We start from the raw sequence: 26,438 nt of genomic DNA on the forward strand, positions 1-26,438 counted from the left end.
CATTGGATTTATTAGTGACCCCTTGTATTAATGACTTCTAGTTTTGGATTCCCCAATCAAGCGGAAACATCTTTATGAAAGAGAGAGTCTCATTTCCCTACTCTTTGTCCTTACCATAAAGCTGGAAAGCCTGGAGTCACTCACCTGCAGTACTCTGAGAAGGTCAGTACGTAGCATTTCTCCTCAATGCAGGCCACACTGTTCTCATCCTGGTGCCGTGAAGCAAAGATCTCATTCTGCGGGAGAAGAAGGACACAACTTATAAAACTCTGCAGAACAAAAAGCACTAGCCTCTTCAGCACTCCAGTCCGTTCCTGCAGCATATCACCATGACTCCAAGGTGCCTGTCAGCATGCTCAACCCTGGTGCACAATCACCTGGATCGAAACAAGCTGCTGTGGAATGACTAGTGCCCATGAATGAAAATGACATCTTTCCCTCCCTCAAGAAAACACTTCAATAATTAATTAGATATGAACCACTTCAAGATGTGATAGAGGGCACTTTGTAAGTGCAAGTCTTCCTTTCGCATCAACCAATTCAGGTTCAACATACAACCTTTTGCCTTCTACCTGTTATACATCGATTACAACTGTAATAGAATGGAAAAAAAGCACCAAAGGCCATTAAAAGCCACGACAATGCTGAATGGAGATACAAACACACACACACACACACACACACACACACACACACACACACACGCGCGCGCGCACGCGAGAGAGACAGGTGCTGGTGAGAGGCTAATACAGCAAGAGGCAGAGGGCAGGAAGATATAGGAGCAGGAGCAGAGGCCAGTATAGGGCAGTAAAGGCACAGAGCAAGAGGCAGAGACAGAAGATTTAGAAGTGAACACCTAGAGACTGTGTAGGGAAGGTTGCTGATGCTCACCTCACAGTGAATGTTGGGGTTTCTGCCTCCCTGGATGTGCTCAGGCCTGTAGTACCAGTAAAGGCTCATCATGAGTTCCCCTACAGGAAGAAAGCAACACTTTAGTGATCAGGCTCAGACAAAGGCCCTCCCAATAACCACTCCAACTTTTAGCAACTTCAGCTGCCCTCAGAGAATCGCTAGGCATCTCTGCAATCGGCTGGACTGGTCTGGCTGGGCATGGTAGCGGTAGTGGACTAGTGATCCACAAAACAGGAGTTCAAATACCACCATGGCAGTTTGAGAATTTGAGTTCAGTTTATAATAAAAAGCTGGCATCAGTAAAAGTGACCATGGAGTTGTTGGTTTGTCACAAAAAAAACCAACTGGTTCACTAATGTTCTTTAGGGAAGGAAACCTGCTGTCATTACCCAAGTCTGGCCTGTAACAAACTGAGGGGGCTTGACAGGATAGATGCAGAGGATGTTTCCCCTTGTGGGGGAATCTAGAACGAGGGGGTATAGTCTCAGAATAAGGGTCACCCATTTAAAATTGAGATGAGAAGAAATTTCTTCTGAGGGTTGTGAATCTTTGGAATTCTCTGCCCCAGAGAGCTGTGGAGGCTGGGTCATTGAATAAATTTAAGGTGGAGATAGACAAATCTTTGAACAATAAGTGAGTCAAGAGTTACAGGGAGCGGGCAGGGAAGTGGAGTTGTAGCCAGGATCAGATCAGCCATGATCTTATTAAATGGCGGAGCAGGCTCGAGGGGCCAAATGGCCTACTCCTGCTTCGATTTCTTATGTTCTTGTATGTGACTCCAGTTCCACAGCAACGTGGTTGACTCTGAAATGGCCCAGCAAGCCATTCACTGGTATTAAACCTCTACATTGCAGTGGCTCAAGGCAGTGGCCCACTACGACCTTTTTAGGACAACTAGAGATGAGACGGCCACATCTGAGGGGCGAATATAAAAAAAGAAAAAGGAAAACAAATTTAATCCATCCCAATTAGAAGCCACACTAATCAAGGCAAAAAGCATCCACACACAATGACAATGGCAGAAGAATATTTAAAACCTAGATATTTTGTGCATGCTGTAATCTTTTTAGCTATCCCATATAGCACTTATACACCAGAAACCTTTGCAGAAGAGACTAGCAATAAAATAGCACAATGTGAAGTCTACACAGCAGGGACTGGAATGTCACCCAGATGTTGATTATAGAGAGGGTGGTCACCCAGGTATTCATAGAGAGTGGGGGCGGGGGGCACCCAGAGGTTGCTAGAGCTCACGACCACCTTTGGGGAGGGAAAGACTAGCTGGAGTGCTGAAGCAACTGTCAACAGCCATCTTCAGTTTCACAAAGATCATGCAGTCGAACAGCATTTAGTCAAAACCGTAACACTTAAAACCTGCAAGGTGTTTAACTCAGGAGGTTAGCCTGAATTACTGCCCATTCCCTCTGCTTTAACTCGGGAGGTTAGCCTGAATTACTGCCCATTCCCTCTGCTTTAACTCGGGAGGTTAGCCTGAATTACTGCCCATTCCCTCTGCTTTAACTCGGGAGGTTAGCCTGAATTACTGCCCATTCCCTCTGCTTTAACTCGGGAGGTTAGCCTGAATTACTGCCCTTCATTCATTTAAAAAGTACATTGTTTTTATAAGCTCAGATCTCTTCTCAGTTACAGTCATGGCAATATTGGGCTCAGGGGACGATGTTCCCTTGAAGCTGCGTGCCTCTGAAGCTCGTGTAGCTGGCTCACAAGCTTTTAAATGCAAAAGCTGCGTATGCACGGATTTCTGAATGGACTGTGCGGCCCCCCCAAAAATAGAGGGAACATTGGCTCAGGATATGGAGGACAGCGTGCTCAGCGTTCCATTCAGTGCGCTGATGGGAATTACTCGTTTAGGTAAACAGTAAAACAGCAACACGTGGAGGAGTCTGTTAGTAGAACTCTAACAGACAGAAAACACTCCAAAAAAAATCAATCTTAAGAACAGACATGTGGAAAACAGTTGCAGTGGCAGGGCTACCTACAGAAGTAGTCCGGGGTTGTTTCAGCACTCCTAACATCACTCCCTGACCTAGCACAGAGATAAGTTATCCTTCTATGAGCCATGGGGGAAAAGGGAAAGATATTGAAGAAAAAATGGCAGGAAGTCCTGAAATACTATTATTTGACACCCTTTTCAGGGTTCTCACTGCAGTGCTGGGTGCAGCAATCACCCGAGATCCCCCAGTTAGATTTATTCAAATCCATCCCTCTGCACAGACAAGGCTAAAGAACCGGCTATCGAGGGCTGCGAAGGAGTGCGAAGATCAAGGAGATCCAGCTCACAGCCATGGGGCTGGAGGAAACAGCAGACACCCAGCCACGCAGATAGCCCGCTATCACATTTAGACGGTGCATATGAAGGTTTACAGTGCTGTAATTTTGTTCACCGCTCTGTTCTTGCACTACTATTTTTTTTTTTTTTTTAAAACACATCTTTTGCATCTTCTGCTCCTGAGAATCAGTCCTTATGTCAATCTCCTGCAACAACTTGCATTTATACAGTGCCTCTAATACAACAACTTGTATTTATATAGCATCTTCAATGTAGCAAAACGCCCCAAGGTGCTTCACAGGAGGGTTATAAGACAAAACAAACAAATCTGACACCGAGCCACACAAGAAGAAATTACAGATGACCGAGGTAGGTTTTATGGAGCATATCAAAGGAGGAAAGAGAGGTAGAGAAGCAGAGGGGTTTAGGGAAGGAATTCCAAAGCTTAGGGTCCAGGCAGCTGAAGGCATGGCCACCAATGGTTGAGCAGTTATAATCAGGGATACTCAGAATTAGAGGAGTGCAGACATCTCATGGGGTTGTGAGGCTGAAGTAGATTACAGAGATAGGGGCGAGGCCATGAGGGATGTGCAAACAAGGATGAAAATTTTGAAATCGAGGCGTTGCTTAACCAGGAGCCAATGTAGGTCAGCGAGCACAGGGGTGATGGGTGAACGGGACTTGGTGCGAGTTAGGACATGGGCTGCCGAGTTTTGGATCACATCTAGTTTACGCAGGGTAGAATGTGGGAGGCCTGCCTAGGCTGCACTGGAGTAGTCAAATCTAGAGGTAATGAGGCATGGATGAAAGGCATTAATGTAGTAAAATGCCCCAAGGCGCTTCCCAGGAGCGTAAGTAAACATAAATTGACAGAGTCAAAGGAGGTGACATTACAACATGTGATCAAAAGTTTGGTCCAAGTAGCAGATTTTTTAAGGCAGGTCTTAAAGGAGAGGGAGGTAGAGAGGTGGCAAGTTTTAGGGAGAGAAGGCCACAAGCTCAGAGCCGAGAAAGGGCCACCCTCTAATGGGAAGACGAAGGGAAGGGAGAAGAGGATGCACAAGAGGTCAGATCTGAAGGAGAGCAGAGTTCTCCAAGGGGTTACAGAGATAGGCAACGGCGAGGCTATGGAGGGATTTGAACACAAGGATGATCATTTTAAAATAGAGACATTTCTGGACTGCGAGCCAATGTAGATCAGCGAGCACAGGAGTGATGGATGAACAGGATTTGGTGCAAGTTAGGATACAGTCTTGGATGAGTTTATGTTTATGGAGGGTGGATGAAGAAAGATCAGCCAGGAGAGAACGAAAAATTTGCATTTATATAGTGCCTTTCATGACCACTGGATGTCTCAAAGCGCTTTACAGCCAATGAAGTACTTTGAGTGTAGTCACTGTTGTAATGTAGGAAACGAGGCAGCCAATTTGCACACAAGCAAGCTCCCACAAACAGCAATGTGATAATGACCGGATAATCCGTCTTTGTTATGTTGATTGAGGGATAAATATTAGCCAGGACACCAGGGATAACATCCCTGCTCTTCTTTCGAAATAGTGCCCCGAGATCTTTTATGTTCATTTGAGAGAGCAGACGTCTCATCCGAAAGACAGCACCTCTGATAGTGCAACTCTCTCTCAGCACTGCACTGGAGTGTCAGTCTAGATTTTTGGGCTGATGTCCCTAGAGTGGGACTTGAACAGACAACCTTCTGAGGTGAGAGTGCTACCCACTGAGCCACAGCTGACACAGGAGACCATTAGAATAGTCAAATCTGGAGGTAACAAAAGCATGGGTGAAACTTTTGGTAGCAGATGGACTGAGGCAGGAGCGGCGACAGTTGATATTATGGATGCGAAAGTAGGTGGTCTTCGTGATGGAGAGGGTAAGAAGTCGGAAGCTCAGCTCAAGGTCAAATAGTATGGTTCAGCCCGAGACAGTGGCCAAGGAGGGGAACAGAGTTTGTGGCGAGGACCAAAGAGAATAGCTTCTCTATATTTAATTGGAGGAAATTGCAGCTCATCCAGGACTAGATGTCTGATACAAGCAATTTGACAACAGTCAGCGGAGGGTCCAAAGAGGTGGTGGTGAGGTAGAGCTGGGTGTCGTCAGCATACATGTGGAAACTAATGTCATGTCCTTCGATGATGTCGCGAGGGGCAGCGTGTAGATAAGAAATAGCAGATGGTCAGGTGGGTTCGAGGTAACAAGAGTGGGGGTGGAAATAGAAGCCATTTTAAAAGATTGTTTTTCTACAACTGGATAGGGAGCAACTCTCAGGAATCAGTCTCCATGTCGATATACTGCAACAGCTGTTTCAACGTCTTCTCAAATACATGGCAGTTTCTAAATCACTGCACAGGTTGCTATAGTTCATGAATTAATACATCATAACTGTATCTACAATTCATGGCATTGTGTCGATCTTAACTGAGTGGAACAGTTGACATTTTAGAAACAGCTGGGGCCCCAAGGCTATAAAAGGAGCTTAAACAAAATTTAACACCAAGCCAATTAGAAATATCAGGACGTGACCAAAAGCTTGGTTTAAGGAGCATCTTCAAGTATGAGGCATAGGTAGACAGGCGGAGAGGTTTATGGAGGGAATTTCATAGAGCTGGGCCGAGACAGCAGAAGGCACGACCACTAATGGTGGGTAAAGGAAATCAGAGATGCGCAAAGGGCCAGAATTGGAGGAATGCAGAGATCTCGGAGGATTGGAGGAGGTTAGAGAGATAGGGAGAGGCGAGGCTGTGGAGGGATCAGAACACAAGGATGAAAATTTTCAATCGGAGACATTGCCGGACCGGGAGCCAATATAGGTCAGCGAGCACAGGGGTGATGGGTGAACAGGACTTAGCGCAAGTTAGAAAACTCTGCTGTCCGTATCTGATCAACTCATAGCCCTACTGTGCACAAATGTATCGGTGGAGTATCTAAACTGCACAGGAACATCCCAGGTTCAATCCCTAAACTGGCCTCAGAGCCCGGAAATTTCTTTTTTTTGGAAGGGTGGGGGGGAAATCCCTTAGGGCAGTGGCTATTGGGAATCCAGATGTGACTAATTGCATTTTTGAAAATAGAAAAATGAGTAATAGATACCATTGTTGGGAGAGAGCACCTCTGTACACTGATGGCATGTGATGACTCAAGAGTCCTGTTACTGTAAACTGCCTCAGGTGAAAACCTGATCCAACTTTATTCACGCCCAAAAGTACCCGCGTGACATAGTACCCGCGCTTATATACCAGTGCCCGCGCACACGTACATACAGCCCGATGAGCTCAGACAGTGGCGCCCTCTGGTGTCTGGTGACCCCAAGCATCAATACATAACATCCCCCTTAAAAGATCTGATCAGTCTCTTTACAAATTAAGACGGTCTGGGACTTTCCGCTCACGAGTTGATCGTCTCAGTTCAACTTTAGTTCTGGGTGAGTGTTCTGAGTCACTTGTGAGTGAAGGCTGAGTAAGCGATCTGATGGGAGTGGTAATGACCACATCAGAAACTGAAGGTCCAGGTTCAGTAATGACAGCAGAGTCCTCTGATGAATGAACATTGGTTGTTTGGTCACTGACTGCATCTTTCTCAAGCGGTTCCAGTTCATCAGTGTGCCACAGTTTGACCTGATCAACACGTTTCCTACATGTTTGTCCATTCTTGAGCACGACAATATACACTCTGTTACCCTCCTTGGCTGTAACAGTACCGGCGATCCACTTTGGACCTTGACCATAGTTCAGTACATAAACCGGATCATTGACAGAGATGTCACGTGACACAGCAGCACGATCATGATGCCATTGCTGACTATGATGTCTGTTTTCAAATCAGGATGAAGAGAAAGCCTGGTCTTGAGATTTCTCTTCATCAGTGGTTCAGCAGGGGAAACCCCAGTAAGTGTATGAGGTCTTGTCCTGTAACTAAGCAATATACATGACAAACGAGTCTGCAGTGAACCCTGAGTTACACATTTCATACTCTGCTTGACCATTAGAAGCAGGTTTGAATGGGGCTGACCTCACATGTCTAATACCATTGAGTTTCATGAACTCCTGAAACTCAAGACTTGTGAAGCAAGATCCTTTGGCGCTCACAACAATGTCAGGCAAACCATGGAGTAGCAAACATGACGAAGTCTCTCAATAGTAGCTGTAGACGTACTGGATGACATAATACTCTATCCACTTTGAATATGCATCCACCACAACAAAAAACATCTTTCCCATGAAAGGGCCTGCAAAATCGATGTGGATCTTCGACCATAGTTTAGATGGCCACGACCAAAGACTCAGCGGAGATTCCACTGGTACTTTACTGAGCTGCATACAAGTATTGCACTGATGCACGCATGATTCCAGATCAGAGTCAATTCCAGGCCACCAAAAATGAGACATAGCAATGGCTTTCATCATGACAATACCGGGATGAGTGCTGTGTATTCACATACAAATTTTTCTCTACCTTTCTTAGACATGATGACACGATTACCCCACAGTAAACAATCTGACTGAATGGACAGCTCATCTTTGCGACGGTTGTATGGTTTGTCTCATCACACATCTCCATAGGTATTGCAGACCAATCACCACTGAGGACACAACATTTCACAACCGATAAAATAGGGTCTTGACTGGTCCACATCCTAACTTGTTGAGCAGTGACAGGAGTTCCTTCATTCTCAAAAGCATCCATTACTAACAGTAGATCTGCAGGTTGAGGAGACTCCATATCAGGTGTGGGCAAAGGCAGACGACTCAGTGCCCGGTCGATGACGAATAACAATCATAGGCAGAAAATGTCAACGCCCACCTCTGAATACAGGACGATGCATTGGTATTAATACCTTTGTTTTCCGAAAACAATAAAATGAGTGGCTTGTGATTAGCTTAGAGTTAAAAACAAAGACCAAACAGGTACTGATGCATCTTTTTGACCCCATACACACAGGTCAGAGCTTATTTTTCTACCATGCTGTAAGTTCTTTCTGCCTTTGACAAACTTCTCGAAGCATACGCAACAGGTTGTAGCTTACCCAACTCATTTGCTTGTTGGAGTACACAGCCAACCCCATATGATGAAGCATCATAGGCCAATACAAGACGCTTACACAGACTGAGACAGAGAGGGGCCCCAAGAGCCAGGTAAATGCACAGGGACAGTCCCACACTTACAAACAGAGCGGGCCGAGAGATGTCCCGAGAGGGGACACGGAGCCGGAGGTTGGGTTGGGTGAGAGATCCCACCCCCCCCGACCCCTGGGCACAGACACAGCACAAGGGGAGGGGAGGGGAGGGCTGACTGGCCGGCCGGTCTGATATGACGCGAGGGTTCCCCTTACATTGGGGACTTGGCCAGGATCGAAGGTCTCGTACTTGGGGCAGGTCTCAGTCAGGTTTTGTTTGGAGAGGGAGGAAAGACTGTCATCCGAGGGGATGCGTTAAGAAATGTCCTGCGGGCAGTGTTGTGCTGGGCTAAACTTGTATCGGTTTTCATTTTGTGTCAGAAACAACTTGCAGTTATTTCGTGCCTAAAGTACTTCACAGTCAATTGATTGGTTACTTTGGCGGGCTGTCACTCCAGTTTTGTAGGGTTGGGTGATAAATGTTGGTCAGGATACTAGGAACTTTCACTGCTCTTGGAATAGTGTCATGGGACCCACCAGGGAGGTTGAAAAGACAATACCTCCGCCAGTGCAGCACTCCCTCAGTACTGCGCTGGAGTGTTAAATCTAGATTTGGAGCGGAACTGGAACTCACAACTTTGACTGATGAGAGTGCTACCCATCACCAATTCAAGCGGACAGTGAAAAATAGTGGAATAAGTTGAATAAATTCATAGTGTGTTAAAGTACAGAAATAGGATATTGGCCTGGAGCTTGCTGGGATGGCAGGACTGACATGAGGAGAGACTGGATCAACTAGGTTTGTATCCACTGGAGTTTAGAAGAATGAGGGGGGATCTCATAGAAACATATAAAATTCTGACGGGATTGGACAGGTTAGAGGCAGGAAGAATGTTCCCATTGCTGGGGAGTTCCAGAACCAGGGGTCACAGTCTAAGGATAAGGGGCAAGCCATTTAGGACCGAGATGAGGACAAACTTCTTCATTGAGAGTGGTTAACCTGTGGAATTCTCTACCGCAGAAAGTTGTTGAGGCCAGTTAGTTGGATATATTCAAAAGGGAGTTAGATATGGCCCTTAAGGCCAAAGGGATTAAGGGGTATGGAGAGAAAGCAGGAAAGGGGTACAGAGGTTGAATGATCAGCCATGATCTTATCGAATGGCGGTGCAGGCTCAAAGGGCCGAATAGCCTGCTCCTGCACCTAATTTCTATAATGAAGAAACTTGTTTGAACAGTAGATTCTTAGCTTTCTCATAGGCTCTATCTTGAGACACACCCCAGATCCAGTTATCACCTTTTCTGAGTAGCATGTGCAGTAGCTCTAATAAAGTGCTCAATCTGGATGAGAAATTACTGAAGTAGTTGAGTAGCCCAAGGAATGAACATAGCTCCGTCATATTCTGAGGCCTGGGTGCATTTTTGATGGCCTTGGTTTTTGAATCAGTAGGCTTGATGCCATCAGCAGCAATCTTCCTCCCCAGGAATTCAACTTCAGGTGCCATGAAGACACATGAACGTTTCAGCCTGAGTCCCACTTTGTCCAGACGATGTAGTACTTAAAGATTGTTCAGATGTTCAACAGTGTCGCGACCAGTGACCAGAATGTCATCTTGAAACACGACAATTCTAGGAATGGACTTCAGTAGACTCTCCATATTTCTCTGAAATATGGCTGCAGCCAAAACTAATTCCAAAAGAACACCTGTTGTAGACAAACAGTCCTTTATGGGTGTTGATGCAGGTGAGTTTCTTCGAAGTGCCGACAAGCTCCTGTATCATACAGGCAGACGTCAGATCTAGTTTAGTGAACGACTTTCCACCAGTTAGCATGGCGAACAGGTCATCAGCCTTTGGTAACGGATACTGATCCTGTTTTGAAAATCGGATAATTGTACTCTTGTAGTCTCCACAAATCCTGACAGTGCCATCACTCTTCAACACAGGAACAATGGGACTAGCCCATTTGTTAAACTCGACCGGTGACATGACCCCTTCACGGAGTCTGTCAAGCTCAATTTCAACCTTCTCCCTCATCATGTAGGGGACAGACCGAGCTTTATGATAGACAGGCCTTGCTTCAGAATCCAGGTGAATCTGCACCTTGGCTCGAGTAAAATTACCAATGCCCGTTTCAAACAAAGAAGAAAACTTCTTCAACACTTGAGCACACGAAGTGTCATCCACCAAGGACAACGCTTTGATTTCATTCCAGTTCCACTTGATTTTCTCGAGCCAATTCCTGCCGAACAGCATTGGACCATTACCTGGGACGATCCATAATGGTAGATCATGAACCACAGCATCATATGACACCTTGACTACTGCACTGCCAATCACCGGTAGGAGTTCCTTAGTGCGCAACTTGGCATTGACTGGACTCAGCTTTGGCTTCACAGCCTCAGTGTCCCACAGCTTGTCGAATGTCCTTTGGCTCATTATCGACTGACTCGCACCCATGTCCAGCTCCATTGATACAGGCACGCCATTCAGCTTCACATTAACGATTATCGACTGGTTCTTTCCCAAGAACGAATACGGACCATACACTTCCTCCTCGGGTTGTGTATCCGGGCCAGCACTGGACTAGTCATCATCAACAATGTGATGAGCGGCAGCACGCTTGCTCAGTTGTGGGCACATTCTCTGAAGATGCCCCACTTTCGAACAGCCATTACAGGCGTATTGTTTAAACAGACACTGATGAGGCCGACAATTGCCCCCACAACGCCAACAGGATAAAATCAGATTTGTACCAGTTGGCGGACTCTGAGCAGCTACATGGTTCACGTAAACAGTCGAGTAGGCCCTGCCATAAGAAGCTCTGCCAGAAGACGACACAATCTTGTTTACAGTACCTACCGTGGAGCTCCGACTCTTCGATGATATCTGCCTCAAATTATCATCAGTCGTCATGCATGCCTGGGCGGTCGTGATGGCCTCTCTCAAGTCCAGCTTCGCTTCGGTCAATAACTTCCGAAGAATCACATCATGGTTGATGCTTATCACGAAGAAATCTCGCAACATGCCTTCCAACACGTTCCCGAACTTACACGGCTCAGCAAGACGTCGTGGGTCGGCAACGACTCCCGACACATCCTGGCCCTCAGCACGAACATGCGTGTAGAAGCGATAGCGTGAGAAGATGATCCCCTCTTTTGGCTTAAGATGGTCACGCACTAAAGCACACAAATCCTCGTATTCTTTGTCCGTTGGACATAAAGGCGAGAGAAGGTTTTTCACGAGGCCGTAAATTTTCGGACCACAAATGGTGAGGAAAACCGCCCTGCACAAAACTGCGTCAGCCTCTCCCTCCATTTTGTTGGCCACAAAATATTGATCCAGGCGGTCGATAAAATCCGCCCAATCGTCGCCTTCCACGAATCTCTTCAGAATTCCAATAGTGCATTGTACATGCGAAGGTTCTTAAGTTACCTCGTCGCCAAATGTAATGACTCAAGAGTCTTGTTGCTGTAAACGGCCTCAGGTGCAAACCTAATCCAACTTTATTCGTGCCCAAAAGTACTCGCGTGACATAGTACCCACATTTATATACCAGTGCGCGCGCACACGCACATACAGCCCGATGACCTCTGACAGTGGCGCCTTCTGGTGTCTGATGACCCCAAGCATCAATACATAACATGGGACCACAAGTGTTGTCGAGTGAAAAGCCATTTTATAAACCTGGTGAGCAGGAGTCCATCTAATCAAGTCTGGACCATTTAGCCTATGGTTAGTCGGAAGAGGATACAGTCACTTACTCACTCGCCGAATAACCAGCATTAGGTAGTCAATAAAACCTGTTAAAACAAAAAGTGTACTGATTCACACAATCATCATCATCATAGGCTGTCCCTCAGGGTTGAGGATAACTTGCTTCCACACTAATAATGAGTACTCAGATGACTGATGAACTAATTTTAAACGGTGGAAGATGGCTGTGCATGAATTCTTTTAACGTAGGGTGGCCGTTGCACACCAGCCACCACACTGGCTTGACGGAACAAGGCCTTGGTCCAGTGACAAGGGGATTCAAGATGACTGTAGACCAGGCTCCGCTGCATGTACCAATACATACACACAAACTCAAACATACTCCTACTGTCCTCCTTCCTCCCTCCCACAGGACCTCTCTCTACGTGGAATTCATTGTACGCAATGAGAGCCTCACGATCACAAAGCCTCGCTATTGGCCAGTGCTGCGCCTTCCCTTGGTCTTGTCCAAGCTGCTCCACCTCCAGGCTCCGACCTCGAAGCTTCACACAATAGTAAACACACTTTGACGATTGGCCACAGCCTTTGCAATAAGATAAAACGTAAATCTTCGAAGACAACAAATGAAACCAAATATCCAGCTTTGTACAAGACATGCCTCTCCAAGCAAGGTTGTCATAGCATTGCTGTGTAGGCATAATTCACTGTTTTGCGATACAAATTAATTTAAATCGGTTGTGGTAGAGATCCACTCTACTACTTGCAAATCCATTCCATGTTTTGCCATACACATTCATTACATAGCTTGTGGTAGACATCCACTCCCATACTTGTAATCCATTCCATGTTTTGTGACAGATGCCTCTCTTATTTGTAATCTACTCTATGGATTATGACAGTTACACTAATTATATTTGCTTCATGTCTGTTCCATAACCTGCGGCAGACGCATGCATAAACGGTTAATGCAGCACGGCGAACATATCCTTCAGCTTTAGATCCAGCTCAGGTTTTGTCATAAACACATCCAATTAACTAAAGATGCACTCGTGATTGATGCCATGCGCTTCCTTACTGACCTATTCAGGGAGGGGGTGCAAGTGGGAACAAATGGCCAACTAAGATGATAGAAAGAACTGTGTGTACACAATATGTTGTGACACCGTTGAACAGAAATACATCCCTTGCCCTTCATTCAAAGAGACCAATCAGACCAGCAAACCAGACATGTCTGAAAGATAGACTGAAAGATCGCCTGGTCTCCTGGGAGTTAATGAGCCATTTGGTGCAAGGCCAAACACAGATCCATATAGAGTAGGAACAAAAATCTGGAGCTTCTCGGGGTGCTCTCGCTTCCAATAAGAACTGTGGCTCAGTAGGTGGCACTCTCACTCCGATCCCATAATCTAGGCCAACACTCCAGTGCAGTGTGGAGGGAGTGCTGCTCTGTCGGAGCTGCCGTCTTTCAGACGCGACTTTAAACCTGCTCTCTCAGGTGGACGTAAATGATCCAATGGCACTATTCCTAAGAAATGCATGGAAGTTCTCCCCAGTGTCCAGGCCAATTTTTAACCAGTCAACCAGCATCACCGAAACAGATTATCTGGTCATTATCACATTACTGTTTGTAGGACCTTGCTGTGCGCAAATTGGTTGCCTCGTTTCCTATATTACAACAGTGACTGTGCCTCCGAAGTGCTTCATTGGCTGTAAGGTGCTTTGGGACGTCCTTAAAGTTGTGATAGATGTTATATTTTTTCTTTTAGTGGGACCGGGACCACACTGGCTCCAGACATTTGGGCTTCTCTCAGCCAGCAGCAACTCGAGTCGACAGGCGAGATTCACTAAAAAAGACTTGCATTTCTGTAGCGCCTTTCATGACCTCAGGACAACCCAAAACACTTTATAGCCAATGAAGGTCTTTTGAAGTGTAGTCACTGTTGTAATGTAGAAAATGCAGCAGCCAATTTGAGTACAGCAAGGTCCCGATATAATACTCAAGATAATCTGTTTTAATGATGTTGATTAAAGTATAAATATTGGCCAGGACATTGGTTAGAACTCCCTTGCCCGTCTTAGAAATATTGCCATGGGATCTTTTGCATCCACCAGAGAGGGCAGACGGGGCCTAGGTTTAACGTCTCATCAGAAAGAAGTCACCCCTGACAGTACAACACTCCCTCAGCACTGCACCTGGAGTGTCAGCCTGGATTGTGTGTTCAAGTCTCTGGAGGGGAACTTGAACCCACGACCTTCTTACTCAGAGGCGAGATTGCTACCACACTGAGCCACAGCTGACACTGCAGGGAATTGCTTCTACCCAGCAGCAAGTTCACTCGGCTGAACGAGACCTTCACGGTGGGAGCTAACAACATTAACGTCCGACTAAATCAGACAGGTGTAATTAGCACTTGGTGCCTGATTCGTATACCGAGGCACTAGGGTGCATTAATCACCTGCTCCCTCTTCAGACACAGGTTACACTGGCTCCAGATAGCAAAGCAGCAGAAAGGCCTCTATTGACGTATTTATAATTGATACAGCCAGCCAGAAGCAAAATCCCGTCTCAAATGACTGCTGTTAAGATTGATAGAAAGTCTGGTAAAAGAAAAAAAAAACATGGAAAGCAAATGATTAATTTTATAATGGAAAATCTCTCCATGTTGGTTCAGTCTGAATATGCACTATGTGGGTAGGGTACTGAGCTCTCTACATCAGCAAGATACAGGGTCGGGCTTGGAGAAGATTTCAATCTGGGTCTATCTGCATTTGGTCTGGGTACCCCCAAGGGCTTTAAATTTGTCAGCCACATGTCTGACACACACTGAAATAACCATAGCATCCTACAGCGTAGGAGGCCATTTGGCCCACCATGCCTGAAAGAGCTACCCAATTAGTTCCACTCCATTTACTCTTTCTTCACCATAACCATGCAAATTATTTCCTTTTCACTTCCAATTCCCTTTTGAATGTTTAAGAATTTTTGGAAACAAGTTACTGAGAAATCCACATAGATAGAGCCACTTGATCTTGGATAGCAAGTAGTGGGGTAGGGAGGAGAGAGAAGATAGGGGGAAAGGTCAGCCATTGTTCCCTGCTTCTGGCCAGTAACAGCATATCCCATGTTAGGTAGTGAGGTAAGGATGAGATCAGACTTGAATGTGAAGCCCACCCCCCCATCCCATGGTTGAAAAGCTTGGTGACAGCGGAGGTTAAAGCTCACTCGCTGCCGTACTGAGTCAATTAGGAAGAAGGGATCTCACTTCCCCGACTTTGTCACGGAGCACACTAAACCAGCTCCACCGGTCAGCAGAGTCAGAACAGGAGGCAATGAGTTCAGCGGACGATGCACTAAAAAAGGGGTGTTCACGGCAGCCACACAAAGAAGATTGTCTCGTTTAGATTTACAAATGCAAGCCGATGGACGGACAAGGAGGAGTTCACCACTAAATGCCCTCTCTTCGTGCAATAGCCTGTCAAGAGACTTCTTCAAGCAGTTCACAGAGTGGGAGTAAAGGTGTCTGGTGCTGCAGGAAAGACTGAACAAGCCATGTGCTCTTTTCTCCAGAAAAGAGAAGGCTGAGGCTGATAGAGGTCATTAAAATGATGAAGGTGTTTGATAGGGTAGGCGTAGAGAAGTTGTTTCCACTTGTGTGGGAGTTCAAAACTAGGGGTCTTAAATATAAGTCACCCATAAATCCAATACAGAATTCAGGAGAAACTTCTTTACCCAGAGAGTGGTTAGAATGTGTAACACGCTACCACAAGGAGTGGCTGAGGCGAATAGTATAGATGCATTTAAGGGGAAGCTAGATAAACACATGAGGGAGAAAGGAATAGAAGGGTACACTGACAGGGTGAGATGAAGTAGGGTGTGAGGAGGAGCGTGTGGCACATAAACCAGTTGGGCTGAATGGCCTGTTTCTGTGCTGTAAATTCTATATATTTCTATGTAAAGGCTGGGTCCAGCAGCTTCCCCATTGACTGGCTGGATCCCGAGAGAAGACTTGGGTGATTTACAAGGCCCTTCGTAACAAGTGCTTAATGTTACCAATTGAACAGCAGCGAGTACCACTTAACATCACAAGTGCCAGATGCGTGAAATATTTATGACTAAGCTTCAAATTATTGAAGCAATTGCAGATTTGCTGGCTATGAGTGTAGCTCAGGGGAAGCCAAACCCAGGTTTAGCAATCTGGTGGGGCAGTGGGTAGATGAGGACATTTATTTTTTAAACATAGCGAGCGGTTATGATCTGAAATGCACTGCCTGAAAAGACCATGGAAGCAGATTCAAAAGTAACTTACAAAAGGGAATTATATATATTTTTTTTTAAAAAAAGAGAAATTCACAGGGCTACAGGGAAAGAGCGGGGGGTGTGGGACTGTTGACCAGCTCTTTTCTCTCGAGAAGAGAAGGCTGAGGCTGATAGAGGTCTTTAAAATGATGAAGGGGTTTGATAGGATAGGCAGGCTCGATGGGCAGAATGGCCACTTTCTGTGCTGTACGATTCTATAACAGTGCAGCACATTGCCTTTACACTAGCGCAGGAGACTGGACCTCCCGAATCTGCTCCTGCCATCTTACATTATTGAACATGGTCACAGCATCAAGATCGTCTACCCGGGAGGAACTGGACTCAAGTCATGTCAATGCTGGGATTGGGCTCAGGGTGCCAGGCCCTTGGAATCTGACCCAAACAAGAGCTAAAGCGGCTAGCACGTCTCCAGCTTTCGACAGCAGGTGCTGCTGGTGATCCAAATGAAAAATCGGACGGGGGCCGGGGGGGAACAGACGGGCGATGATTCTGCTGAATAAGGCGGTCCAGTCTGGCAGTGCCCAAATCTCCACAACACGCTGTGTTAAGGCACTAACATGATGAAAAGGGGGGGGGGGAGGTGCGGTCTCCTCTCTGCTGGCCCGTCACCGATTGTCATCAATTACAGTGATATTTCACAGGCCATCTGCTTCGCACAACTCCCCAGACATCTTATTACAAGTACAATAACCCTCCTAAGCAATAAAAGTCACTTAAAGTCTCCCAGCTACCACTCAACGACTGAAGTATTGGAGAAATCATGTAAATTACGGAGAGCTCATGTCTCTCCTCTCACATTAGCAAAACAGACGGCCGTTTCATAGGATCGCAATAATCCAAAGCGGCACTCAAGAAAGGGAGATACGTACATGAACCGGATAGATTCTCCTCCCCGCCCCCCAAATAGTGCAATGCTGTCATAAGAACATAAGAAATAGGAGCAGGAGTAGGCCATTTGGCCCCTCGAGCCTGCTCCACCATTTACTAAGATCATGGCTGATCTGATCATAGACTCAGCTCCACTTCCCTGCCTGCTCCCCATAACCCTTTATTCCCTTATCATTCAAAAATCTGTCTATCTCCGCCTTACATATATTCAATGACCCAGCCTCCACTGCTCTCTGGGACAGAGAATTCCATAGATTTACAACCCTAAGAAATTCCTCTTCATCTCCATTTTAAATTGGTGGCCCCTTATTCTGAGTCTATGCTCCCTAGTTTTAGTTTCCCCTATGAGTGGAAATATCCTCTCTGCATCCACCTTGTCGAGCCCCCTCATTATCTTATATGTTTCAAGAAGATCACCTGTCATTCTTCTGAACTACAATGTGTATAGGCCCAACCTATCCTCATAAGTCAACTCCCTCATCTCCAGAATTAACCTAGTGAACTTTCTCTGAACAGCCTCCAATGCAAGTATATCCTTCCTTGAATACAGAGACCAAAACTGTTATGTATGTAAACATCACCAATGTGTAAGACTTGCCACCAGGGGGTGCACCTGTGAGACCCAAGGGTCACCTGCACACCCTAGGCAAGCAGGTATAAAAGGCAGTCCACCTCGCTGCTACCTCACTCTGGAGTTACAATAAAGACCAAGGTCACAACAGTTTGAGCTTAAGATATACAGTCTTGTGGAATTATTCTAAACCTAACAATTGGCGACGAGTAACAGATCACAAACTTTCACGCAGTTATGGCTGCTGTTGGTATTCTTGAGAGATTTGTTGAGGGTAATGATTGGGAAGCCTTCGTTGAGCATCTTGACCAGTACTTCGTGGCCCACGAGCTGGAAAAGGAAGAAACTGTGGTCAAGCACAGGACGATTCTCCTCATCGTTTGCAGATCCACGATATATGGCCTCATCAAAAATCTGCTAGCACTGACGAAACCAACAGACAAGATACATGAAGAGTTGTGCATGCTGGTTCGGAAACACCTCAAGCCGAAGGAGAGCAACTTGATGGTCAGGTATTGCTTTTATACGCACCACCGCTCCGAGGACCAGGACGTGGCGAGCTATGTCGCTGACCTAAGATGCCTTGCGGGACCGTGAGTATTTGCTGGATTTTTGGGGGAAGTGTTGCGGGACTTTATCATGCTTGGAATCAGCCACGAGGTCATTCTTCGCAAACTGCTGTCTGCCGAATCCCTAGATCTGAGCAAGGCCATCACGACAGCGCAGCCTTTTATGTGCACGAATGATAACACTAAATAGATATCATTGCAGCATCGAAACTCATCGACAAATACTGTGCATAAAATAACGCCTTCAGCAGGCAGAACTGTACATGGCAGGGCTTACACGCCCGCAGACGCCAGACCTAGGATGACTCAAAGCCCACCGTGGGGCGTGAATGCGAATCCATTAGCACCATGTTGGCGCTGCGGGGGTAATCATCGAGCCCATCAATGTCGATTCAAGCACTAAGTGAGCAAGGGCTGTGGAACAATGGGGCACCTCCAGCGAATGTGCAGACATGCTGTGACTCACCATGTGGCAGTGTCGGCAGAAGATGACCAATCCGGCGCGGATCACGCTGAACGAGGCAACTCAATCCGAGGTTGAAGAGGGGAAGTGTATGGGGTACAACCTTCAACAAAAGCCCTCCAATAATGTTAAGAGTCAAATTAAACGGCATTCCAGTTTCCATGGAGTTGGACACGGGGGTGAGTCAGTCAATTATGAGCCAGAAGGCTTTTGAGAAACTGTGGGGCAACAAGGCACAAAGGCCAAAACTAACCCCGATCCACATCAAACTGCGCACTTACACCAAAGAGCTCATACCAGTCATTGGCAGTGCGGCAGTGAAGCTAACATACAATGGAGCTGTGCATGATTTATTACTATGGATTGTACCAGGCGATGGCCCAACACTGTTCGGCAGAAACTGGCTAGGAAAAATCTGATGGAACTGGGATGACATCAAAGCACTGTCTTCGGTGGATGATGCCTTGTGCGTCCAAATGCTAAACAAATTCCTGTCATTATTCGAGCCAGGCGTCTGCAACTTCACAGGTGCCAAAGTGCAGATCCATCTAGTCCCTGATGCATGACCCATTCATCACAAGTCCTGAGCAGTTCCATACATGATGCGAGAGAACGTCAAGATCGAGCTGGACAGACTTCAACGAGAGGGGATCATATCGCCAGTCGAGTTCAACGATTGAGCCAGTCCAATTGTGCCGGTGTTGAAACGCGATGGAACGGTCAGAATCTGCGGGGACTACAAGGTAACGATCAACCGAGTCTCGTTACAGGACCAGTACCCACTACCCCAAAGTGGATGACCTGTTTGCAATGCTAGCAGGGGGAAGTCATTCACCAAGCTGGATCTAACCCCTGCTTACATGACACAGGAGCTGGCTGAACCTTCGAAAAAATTGACATGCATCAACACGCACAGGGGAGTGTTCATATACCACAGATGCCCTTGGCGGCCATCTTCCAGAGGAACATGGAGAGTCTGCTGAAATCGGTTCTGCGCACCGTGGTGTTTCAAGACGACATCTTGATCATTGGCCGCAACACCACCAAACACTTGCACAACCTGGAAGAGGTTCTCAAGCGACTGGACAGAGTGGGACTCAGGCTGAGACGCTTTAAGTGTGTTTTCCTGGCGCCAAAGGTCGAATTTCTGGGTAGAAAGATTGCGGCGGATGGCATCAGACCCACGAACTCCAAGATAGAGACCATCAAGAATGCACCCAGACCACAGAATGTGACGGAGCTGCGTTCGTTCCTGGGACTCCTTAACTATTTTGGTAACTTTCTACTGGGGTTGAGCACTTTGCTGGAACCATTGCATTTATTACTATGCAAGGGTGATGGCTGGGTTTGGGGTAAATCTCAAGAGACAGCCTTTAACAAGGCCAGAAACCTGCTATGTTCTAACAAGTTACTTGTATTGTATGACCCATGTAAACGTTTAGTACTAGCTTGTGATGGATCTTCGTTATGGGGTCGGTTGTGTGTTATAGCAAACCAATGGGTCGGGCAAAATGCAACCGATTGCATATGCGTCCAGAAGCTTATCTAAGGCTGAAAGAGCCTACAGTATAGTTGAGAAAGAAGCATTAGCATGCATATACGTTGTTAAGCAAAATGTTTGGGCTCCGGTTCGAGCTCGAAACCGACTACAAGCCGCTCATTTCGTTGCTCTCAGAAAGCAAAGGTATCAACACCAATGCTTCGTCCCGCATCCAAAATGGGCACCAATGTTATCTCCGTATGTTTACGTAATCCGCCACAGACCAGGCACTGAGAACTGTGTGGATGCCCTCAGTCGGCTACCATTGCCCACCACCGGGGTGGAAATGGTGCAACCTGCAATCTTGCTTCTTGTAATGGATGTTTTTGAGAGCGAGGGGTCACCAGTCATGGCTCGCCAGATCAGGACCTGGACTAGCCAGGACCAGGTGCTATTACTAGTAAAAAGCTGCGTCCTCAATGGGAGCTGGTCGGTGGTCCCAGGGGAAATGCAAGACGAAATTATGCCGTTCCACTGACGCAAGGATGAAATGTCCAGCCATTCGGACTGTCTCCTATGGGGGAATTGTGTAATTTTGCCAAAAAAAGGGCAGGGAAACATTTATACACGATCTTCACAGTACCCACCCAGGCATAGTCATGATGAAGGCTATTGCCAGGTCGCACGTTTGGTGGCCCGGCATTGACTTGGAGTTGGAGTCACGCGTACACCAATGTAACACTTGCTCACAGTTGAGCAATGCACCAAGGAAGGCCCCACTGAATCTGCAGTTGTGGCCCTCCAAACCGTGGTCAAGGGTCCACGTAGGTTTCGCCGGCCCCTTTCTAGGAAAGATGTTCCTAGTAGCAGTGGACTCTTACTCTAAATGGATTGAATGTATAATAATGTTGTCATGTACGTCCACTGCCACCATTGAAAGCTTCCGGGCCATGTTCGCCAGCCATAGTTTGCCCGACGTCCTTGTTAGTGACATGGACCATGCTTCACCAGCTTGGAATTTAATGAGTTCATGACCCGCAATGGCATCAAGCATGTCAGGTCTGCGGCGTTTAAGCCGGCATCCAATGGACAAGCGGAACGGGCAGTCCAAACCATCAAGCAGAGTTTGAAACGCGTGACAGACGGTTCCTTGCAGACCCGGTTATCTCGGATTCTGCTCAGCTACCGCACGCGACCCCAGTCACTTACAGGAGGTTCCCCCTGCAGAATTGATAATGAAGAGAGCATTCAAAACCAGGCTCTCCTTAGTCCACCCGGATCTCAATGATCATGCAGAAACCCGGCGTCACCGGCATAACATGTACCACGATCGCGTGGTTGTATCACGTGACATTGAGGTTAATGACCCTGTGTTTGTTCTTAATTATGGTCATGGTCCCAAATGGGTTGCTGGCACTGTGTTAGCCAAGGAGGGTAAGAGAGTGTTTGTTGTCAAACTTTTGAATGGATAAACGTGTAGAAAGCACTTGGATCAGACCAAACTGGGATTCACTGACAGCTAAGAACAGTTTGAAGAGGACATTACCATCATTGATCCACCCACACACACCCAACCAGCAATCGACCTCGCAGTCAACCACAAGGATGAACCCACCATGCCTAATAGTCCGATCAGACCAGCCACACACCGCAGTGCAGCAGTGATCCGACCGACTCAACCGTGCTAAGGCTTCAACTCAGGCGATCAACCCAGGAACGCAGAGCCCTGGATCGCCTCAACTTGTAAATAACTTGTACACAAGACTTTGGAGGGGGGGGGGGGGGGGCGGAAATGATGTTATGTATGTAAACATCAATGTGTCGGACTTGCCACCAGGGGGCGCACCTGTGGGAGACCCAAGGGTCACCTGCACACCCTGGGCAAGCAGGTATAAAAGGCAGTCCACCATGCTGCTTCCTCAGTCTGGAGTTATAATAAAGAGACCAAGGTCACAACAGTTTGAGCTTACATAGAAAATAGGTGCAGGAGTAGGCCATTCGGCCCCTCGCGCCTGCACCACCATTCAATAAGATCATGGCTGACCATTCACCTCAGTACCCCTTTCCTGCTTTCTCTCCATACCCCTTGATCCCTTTTGCTGTAAGGGCCATATCTAACTCCCTCTTGAATATATCCAATGAACTGGCATCAACAACTCTCTGCGGTAGAGAATTCCACAGGTTAACAACTCTCTAAGTGAAGAAGTTTCTCCTCATCTCAGTGCTAAATGGCTTACCCCTTATCCTTCGACTGCGTCCCCTGGTTCTGGACTTCCCCAACATCGGGAACATTCTTCCTGCATCTAACCTGTCCAGTCAGAATTTTATAGGTTTCTGAGATCCCCTCTTATCTTTCTAAACTCCAGTGAATACAGGCCCAGTTGATCCAGTCTCTCCTCATATGTCAGTCCTGCCATCCCGGGAATCAGTCTGGTGAACCTTCGCTGCACTCCCTCAATAGCAAGAACGTCCTTCCTCAGATTAGGAGACCAAAACTGAACACAATATTCCAGGTGAGCCCTGTACAACTGCAGTAAGACCTCCCTGCTCCTATACTCAAATCCCCTAGCTATGAAGGCCAACATACCATTTGCCTTCTTCACCGTCTGCTTTACCTGCATGCCAACTTTCAATGACTGATGTACCATGACATCCAGGTCTCGTTGCACCTCTCCTTTTCCTAATCTGCCACCATTCAGGTAATATTCTGCCTTTGTGTTATTGCCACCAAAGTGGATAACCTCACATTTATCCACATTATACTGCATCTACCATGCATTTGCCCACTCACCTAACCTGTCCAAGTCACCCTGCAGCCTCTTAGCTTAAGATATACAGTCTTGTGAAGTTATTCTAACGTAACAAAAACTGTACGCAGTACTCCAGGTGTGGCTTCACCAATACCCTGTACAGTTGTTGCAGGACTTCTTTGCTTTTATACTCTATCCCCCTTGCAATAAAGGCCAACATTCCATTTGCATTCCTGATTACTTGCTGTACCTGCATACTCACTTTTTGTGTTTCATGCACAAGGACCCCCAGGTCTCTCTGTACTGCAGCACTTTGCAATTTTTCTCTATTTAAATTATAATTTGCTTTTCGATTATTTCTGCCAAAGTGGATAACCTCACATTTTCCCCACATTATATTCCATCTGCCAAATTTTTGGCCACTCACTTAGCCTGTCATTTCCCTTTGAGTCCACCTCACAATTTTCTTTCCCACCCATCTTTGTATCAGCAGCAAACTTGGCTACATTACACTTGGTCCCTTCATCCAAATCATTAATATAGATTGTAAATAGTTGAGGACCCAGCGCCGATCCCTGCGGCACCCCACTAGTTACTGTTTGCCAACCAGAAAATTACCCATTTATCCCGACTTTCTGTTTCCTGTTAGTTAGCCAATCCTCTATCCATGCTAATATATTATCCCCAACCCCTTGAGCTTTTATCTTGTGCAGTAACCTTTTATGTGACACTTTATCGAATGCGTTCTGGAAATCCAAATACACCACATCCACTGTTCCCCCTTGTCCACCCTGCTTGTTACAACCTCAAAGAACTCCAGCAAATTTGTCAAACATGATTTCCCTTTCATAAAATCATGCTGACTCTGCTTGACTGAATTATGCTTTTCCAAATGTCCCACTACCGCTTCCTTAATAATGGACTCCAGCATTTTCCCAATGACAGATGTTAGGCTAACTAGTCTATAGTTTCCTGCTTTTTGTCTGCCTCCTTCTTTTAAAATAGGGGTGTTACATTTACGGTTTTCCAATCTGCTGGGACCGTCCAAGAATCCAGGGAATTTTGGTAGATTATACCAATGCATTCACCATCTCTGCTGCTACTTCTCTTCAGACACTAGGGTGCAAGCCATCAGGTCCAGGGGATTTGTCCACCTTTAGTCCCATTATTTTACCTAATACAATCACTATCACTAATGAAGTAGTATCAAGTTCCTCTCTCCCTATAGCCCCTTGATTATCCACTATTAGGATGTTTTTAGTGTCGTCTACCGTGAAGATCGATACAAAATATGTGTTCAATGTTTCTGTCAGTTTCCTGTTCTCCATTATTAATTCCCCAGTCTCATCCTCCAGGGGACTAACATTTACTTTAGCCACTCTTTTCCTTTTTATGTAGTTGTAGAAACTCTTACTATCTGTTTTTAGATCTTGTGCTAATTCTGCTGTCCTGCATAGGCAGAGGTGATAAGAACATAAGAAATAAGAACAGGAGTAGACCATACGGTCCGTCGAGCCTGCTCCGCCATTCAATAAGATCATGGCTGAGCTGATCATGGCTCACTTCCCCGCTCGCTCCCCATAACCCTTTATCCCCTTATCGTTTAAGAAACTGTCTATTTCTGTCTTAAATTTAGTCAATGTCCCAGCTTTCACAGCTCTCTGAGGCAGCTAATTCCACAGATTTACAACCCTGAGAGAAGAAATTCCTCCTCATCTGTTTTAAATGGGCGGCCCCTTATTCTAAGATCATATGTGATTGACGCCCCCCCCTCCCCCCCTCCAGGACAGACACGAGATGACAACCCTAACTGGCCAAAGGCACCCCGAGAAACACAACACCCCCACACCCCCCTCCTCACGCGCTTTGCTGATTTTACACTGATGGGGATTTCCTCATCGGGAGGTTGGGGGGAAGGGGTAAAGAGCCTCCAAATTCCCCCAGTAGGAGAGAACCACCTCTCCCCTACACAGCAGGCCGCGCGACAGTGGATCCCTACAGGCCTGGCCCCTTTAAGAACCAATCGGACGGACGGCACTTTTTAAAAACAAATCTCTCTGGATAATCAGGGATCCATTTCTACTCCACAGCCCTCAGCAGCGATTAGAGGAGTTTATGTAGATAGGGGAAGGTACGCCGAGGGGAGAGCACATGATGTTCAAAGTACCCCCCTCATCTTTTTATAGCGAGAACATATACACACAATATATGCAAACAGAGGTTTTTATAGCAATTCTTTTGCTTAAAAATATAATGTTCTTATCCCCAGTGACAACATCTGGACTGTGTCTCTCTCCCCTCTTCTTCCCCACCCCACCCCCCCATTTTATAGGTTGGGTCTATCTCTCTTCTGCCTCCCCCCAATTTAATAAACTAGCTCTCTGTCTCCCTCCCTCCCCAGATTACCAGACTAGACAGGATATTCACACACATCTATTTAGCCAACATCTGGAATAGTTATATGCTGCATGGATTCCAAAGTCCTAAAAGCAGTACGATGTCTCCTTGTAGGCCCCGCTTTGTGTTGCATTGAATCAACTGGCTGACCTGATGTAGGGTCCTCCCAGAGTGCAGAAACCTTGGCAACGTAAGGAATGGACTTCTTCCTGGGTCCCGACTTCAATAAAACAGTGTCCCGAACCTTGATCACTTCTCCATCCCTTTGAACAGCTGGATAGCACTTCCGAATCAGGAGCTCCACTTCGTCCTGGAGAGCAGAGAAAGCATGAAACAATAGTAAGGAAGCATGAACAAGAAAAAGCCACTGAGCCCATCAAGCCTCCCACCTCAGAAGGTCATGGGTTCAATTCCCACTCCATAGACACAAGCACAAAATCTTGGCTGATCCTCCCAGTTTAATACTGAGGGAGTGCTGCATCGTCAGAGGTGCAGTCTTTCGGATGAGACGTTAAACTGAGGGCCAGTCTGTGATCTCGTGGACATAAAAGATCCCATGGCATTATTTCAAAGAAGAGCAGGCCAATATTTATCCCTCAACCAACATCACGAAAGAGATTTTCTGGTCATGATCACATTGCTGTTTGTGGGATGTTGCTGTGCCGCATTTGCTATATTACAAAAGTGACTACACTTCAAAACTTACTTCTTTGGCTGTGAAGTACTTTGGGACTCCGAAGTTGTGAAGGGCGCTAGGGAAATGCATGTTGTTGCTGTTGTTTTGCAAGTGTTTTCCATCCATATCCACCCCAAAAGGTCATTTGAATCTCAACTAATATCAACTCAATATGGCATGAAAGAATGGTTCCTCTTCTGATGGAACGCAATCTGTCAAGGTTGAAAGATGCAGAACGTATTACAATGCTGATATCTCGAGTTTCACAATAACCTTTGGGGTCAG

General features: G+C 46.4%; 1 protein-coding gene across 4 annotated transcripts in view; it reads right to left on the bottom strand.

Moving 5' to 3' along the window:
- The window catches only part of LOC139255871 (bromo adjacent homology domain-containing 1 protein-like), a 102,807-nt gene that overhangs the window by 2,707 nt on the left and 73,662 nt on the right, over nt 1-26,438 (bottom strand). For all 4 annotated transcript variants that reach the window (XM_070874043.1, XM_070874042.1, XM_070874044.1 and 1 more), the window contains 3 exons: nt 25,628-25,787; nt 892-971; nt 145-236 (listed from right to left, as the gene is read on the bottom strand). In XM_070874043.1, the coding sequence (XP_070730144.1) occupies nt 145-236; nt 892-971; nt 25,628-25,787 (332 nt within the window). The remainder of the gene's footprint in view (nt 1-144; nt 237-891; nt 972-25,627; nt 25,788-26,438) is intronic.

The sequence above is a fragment of the Pristiophorus japonicus genome, unplaced genomic scaffold (assembly GCF_044704955.1).
Source record: "Pristiophorus japonicus isolate sPriJap1 unplaced genomic scaffold, sPriJap1.hap1 HAP1_SCAFFOLD_654, whole genome shotgun sequence".
Lineage (NCBI taxonomy): Eukaryota > Metazoa > Chordata > Chondrichthyes > Pristiophoridae > Pristiophorus > Pristiophorus japonicus.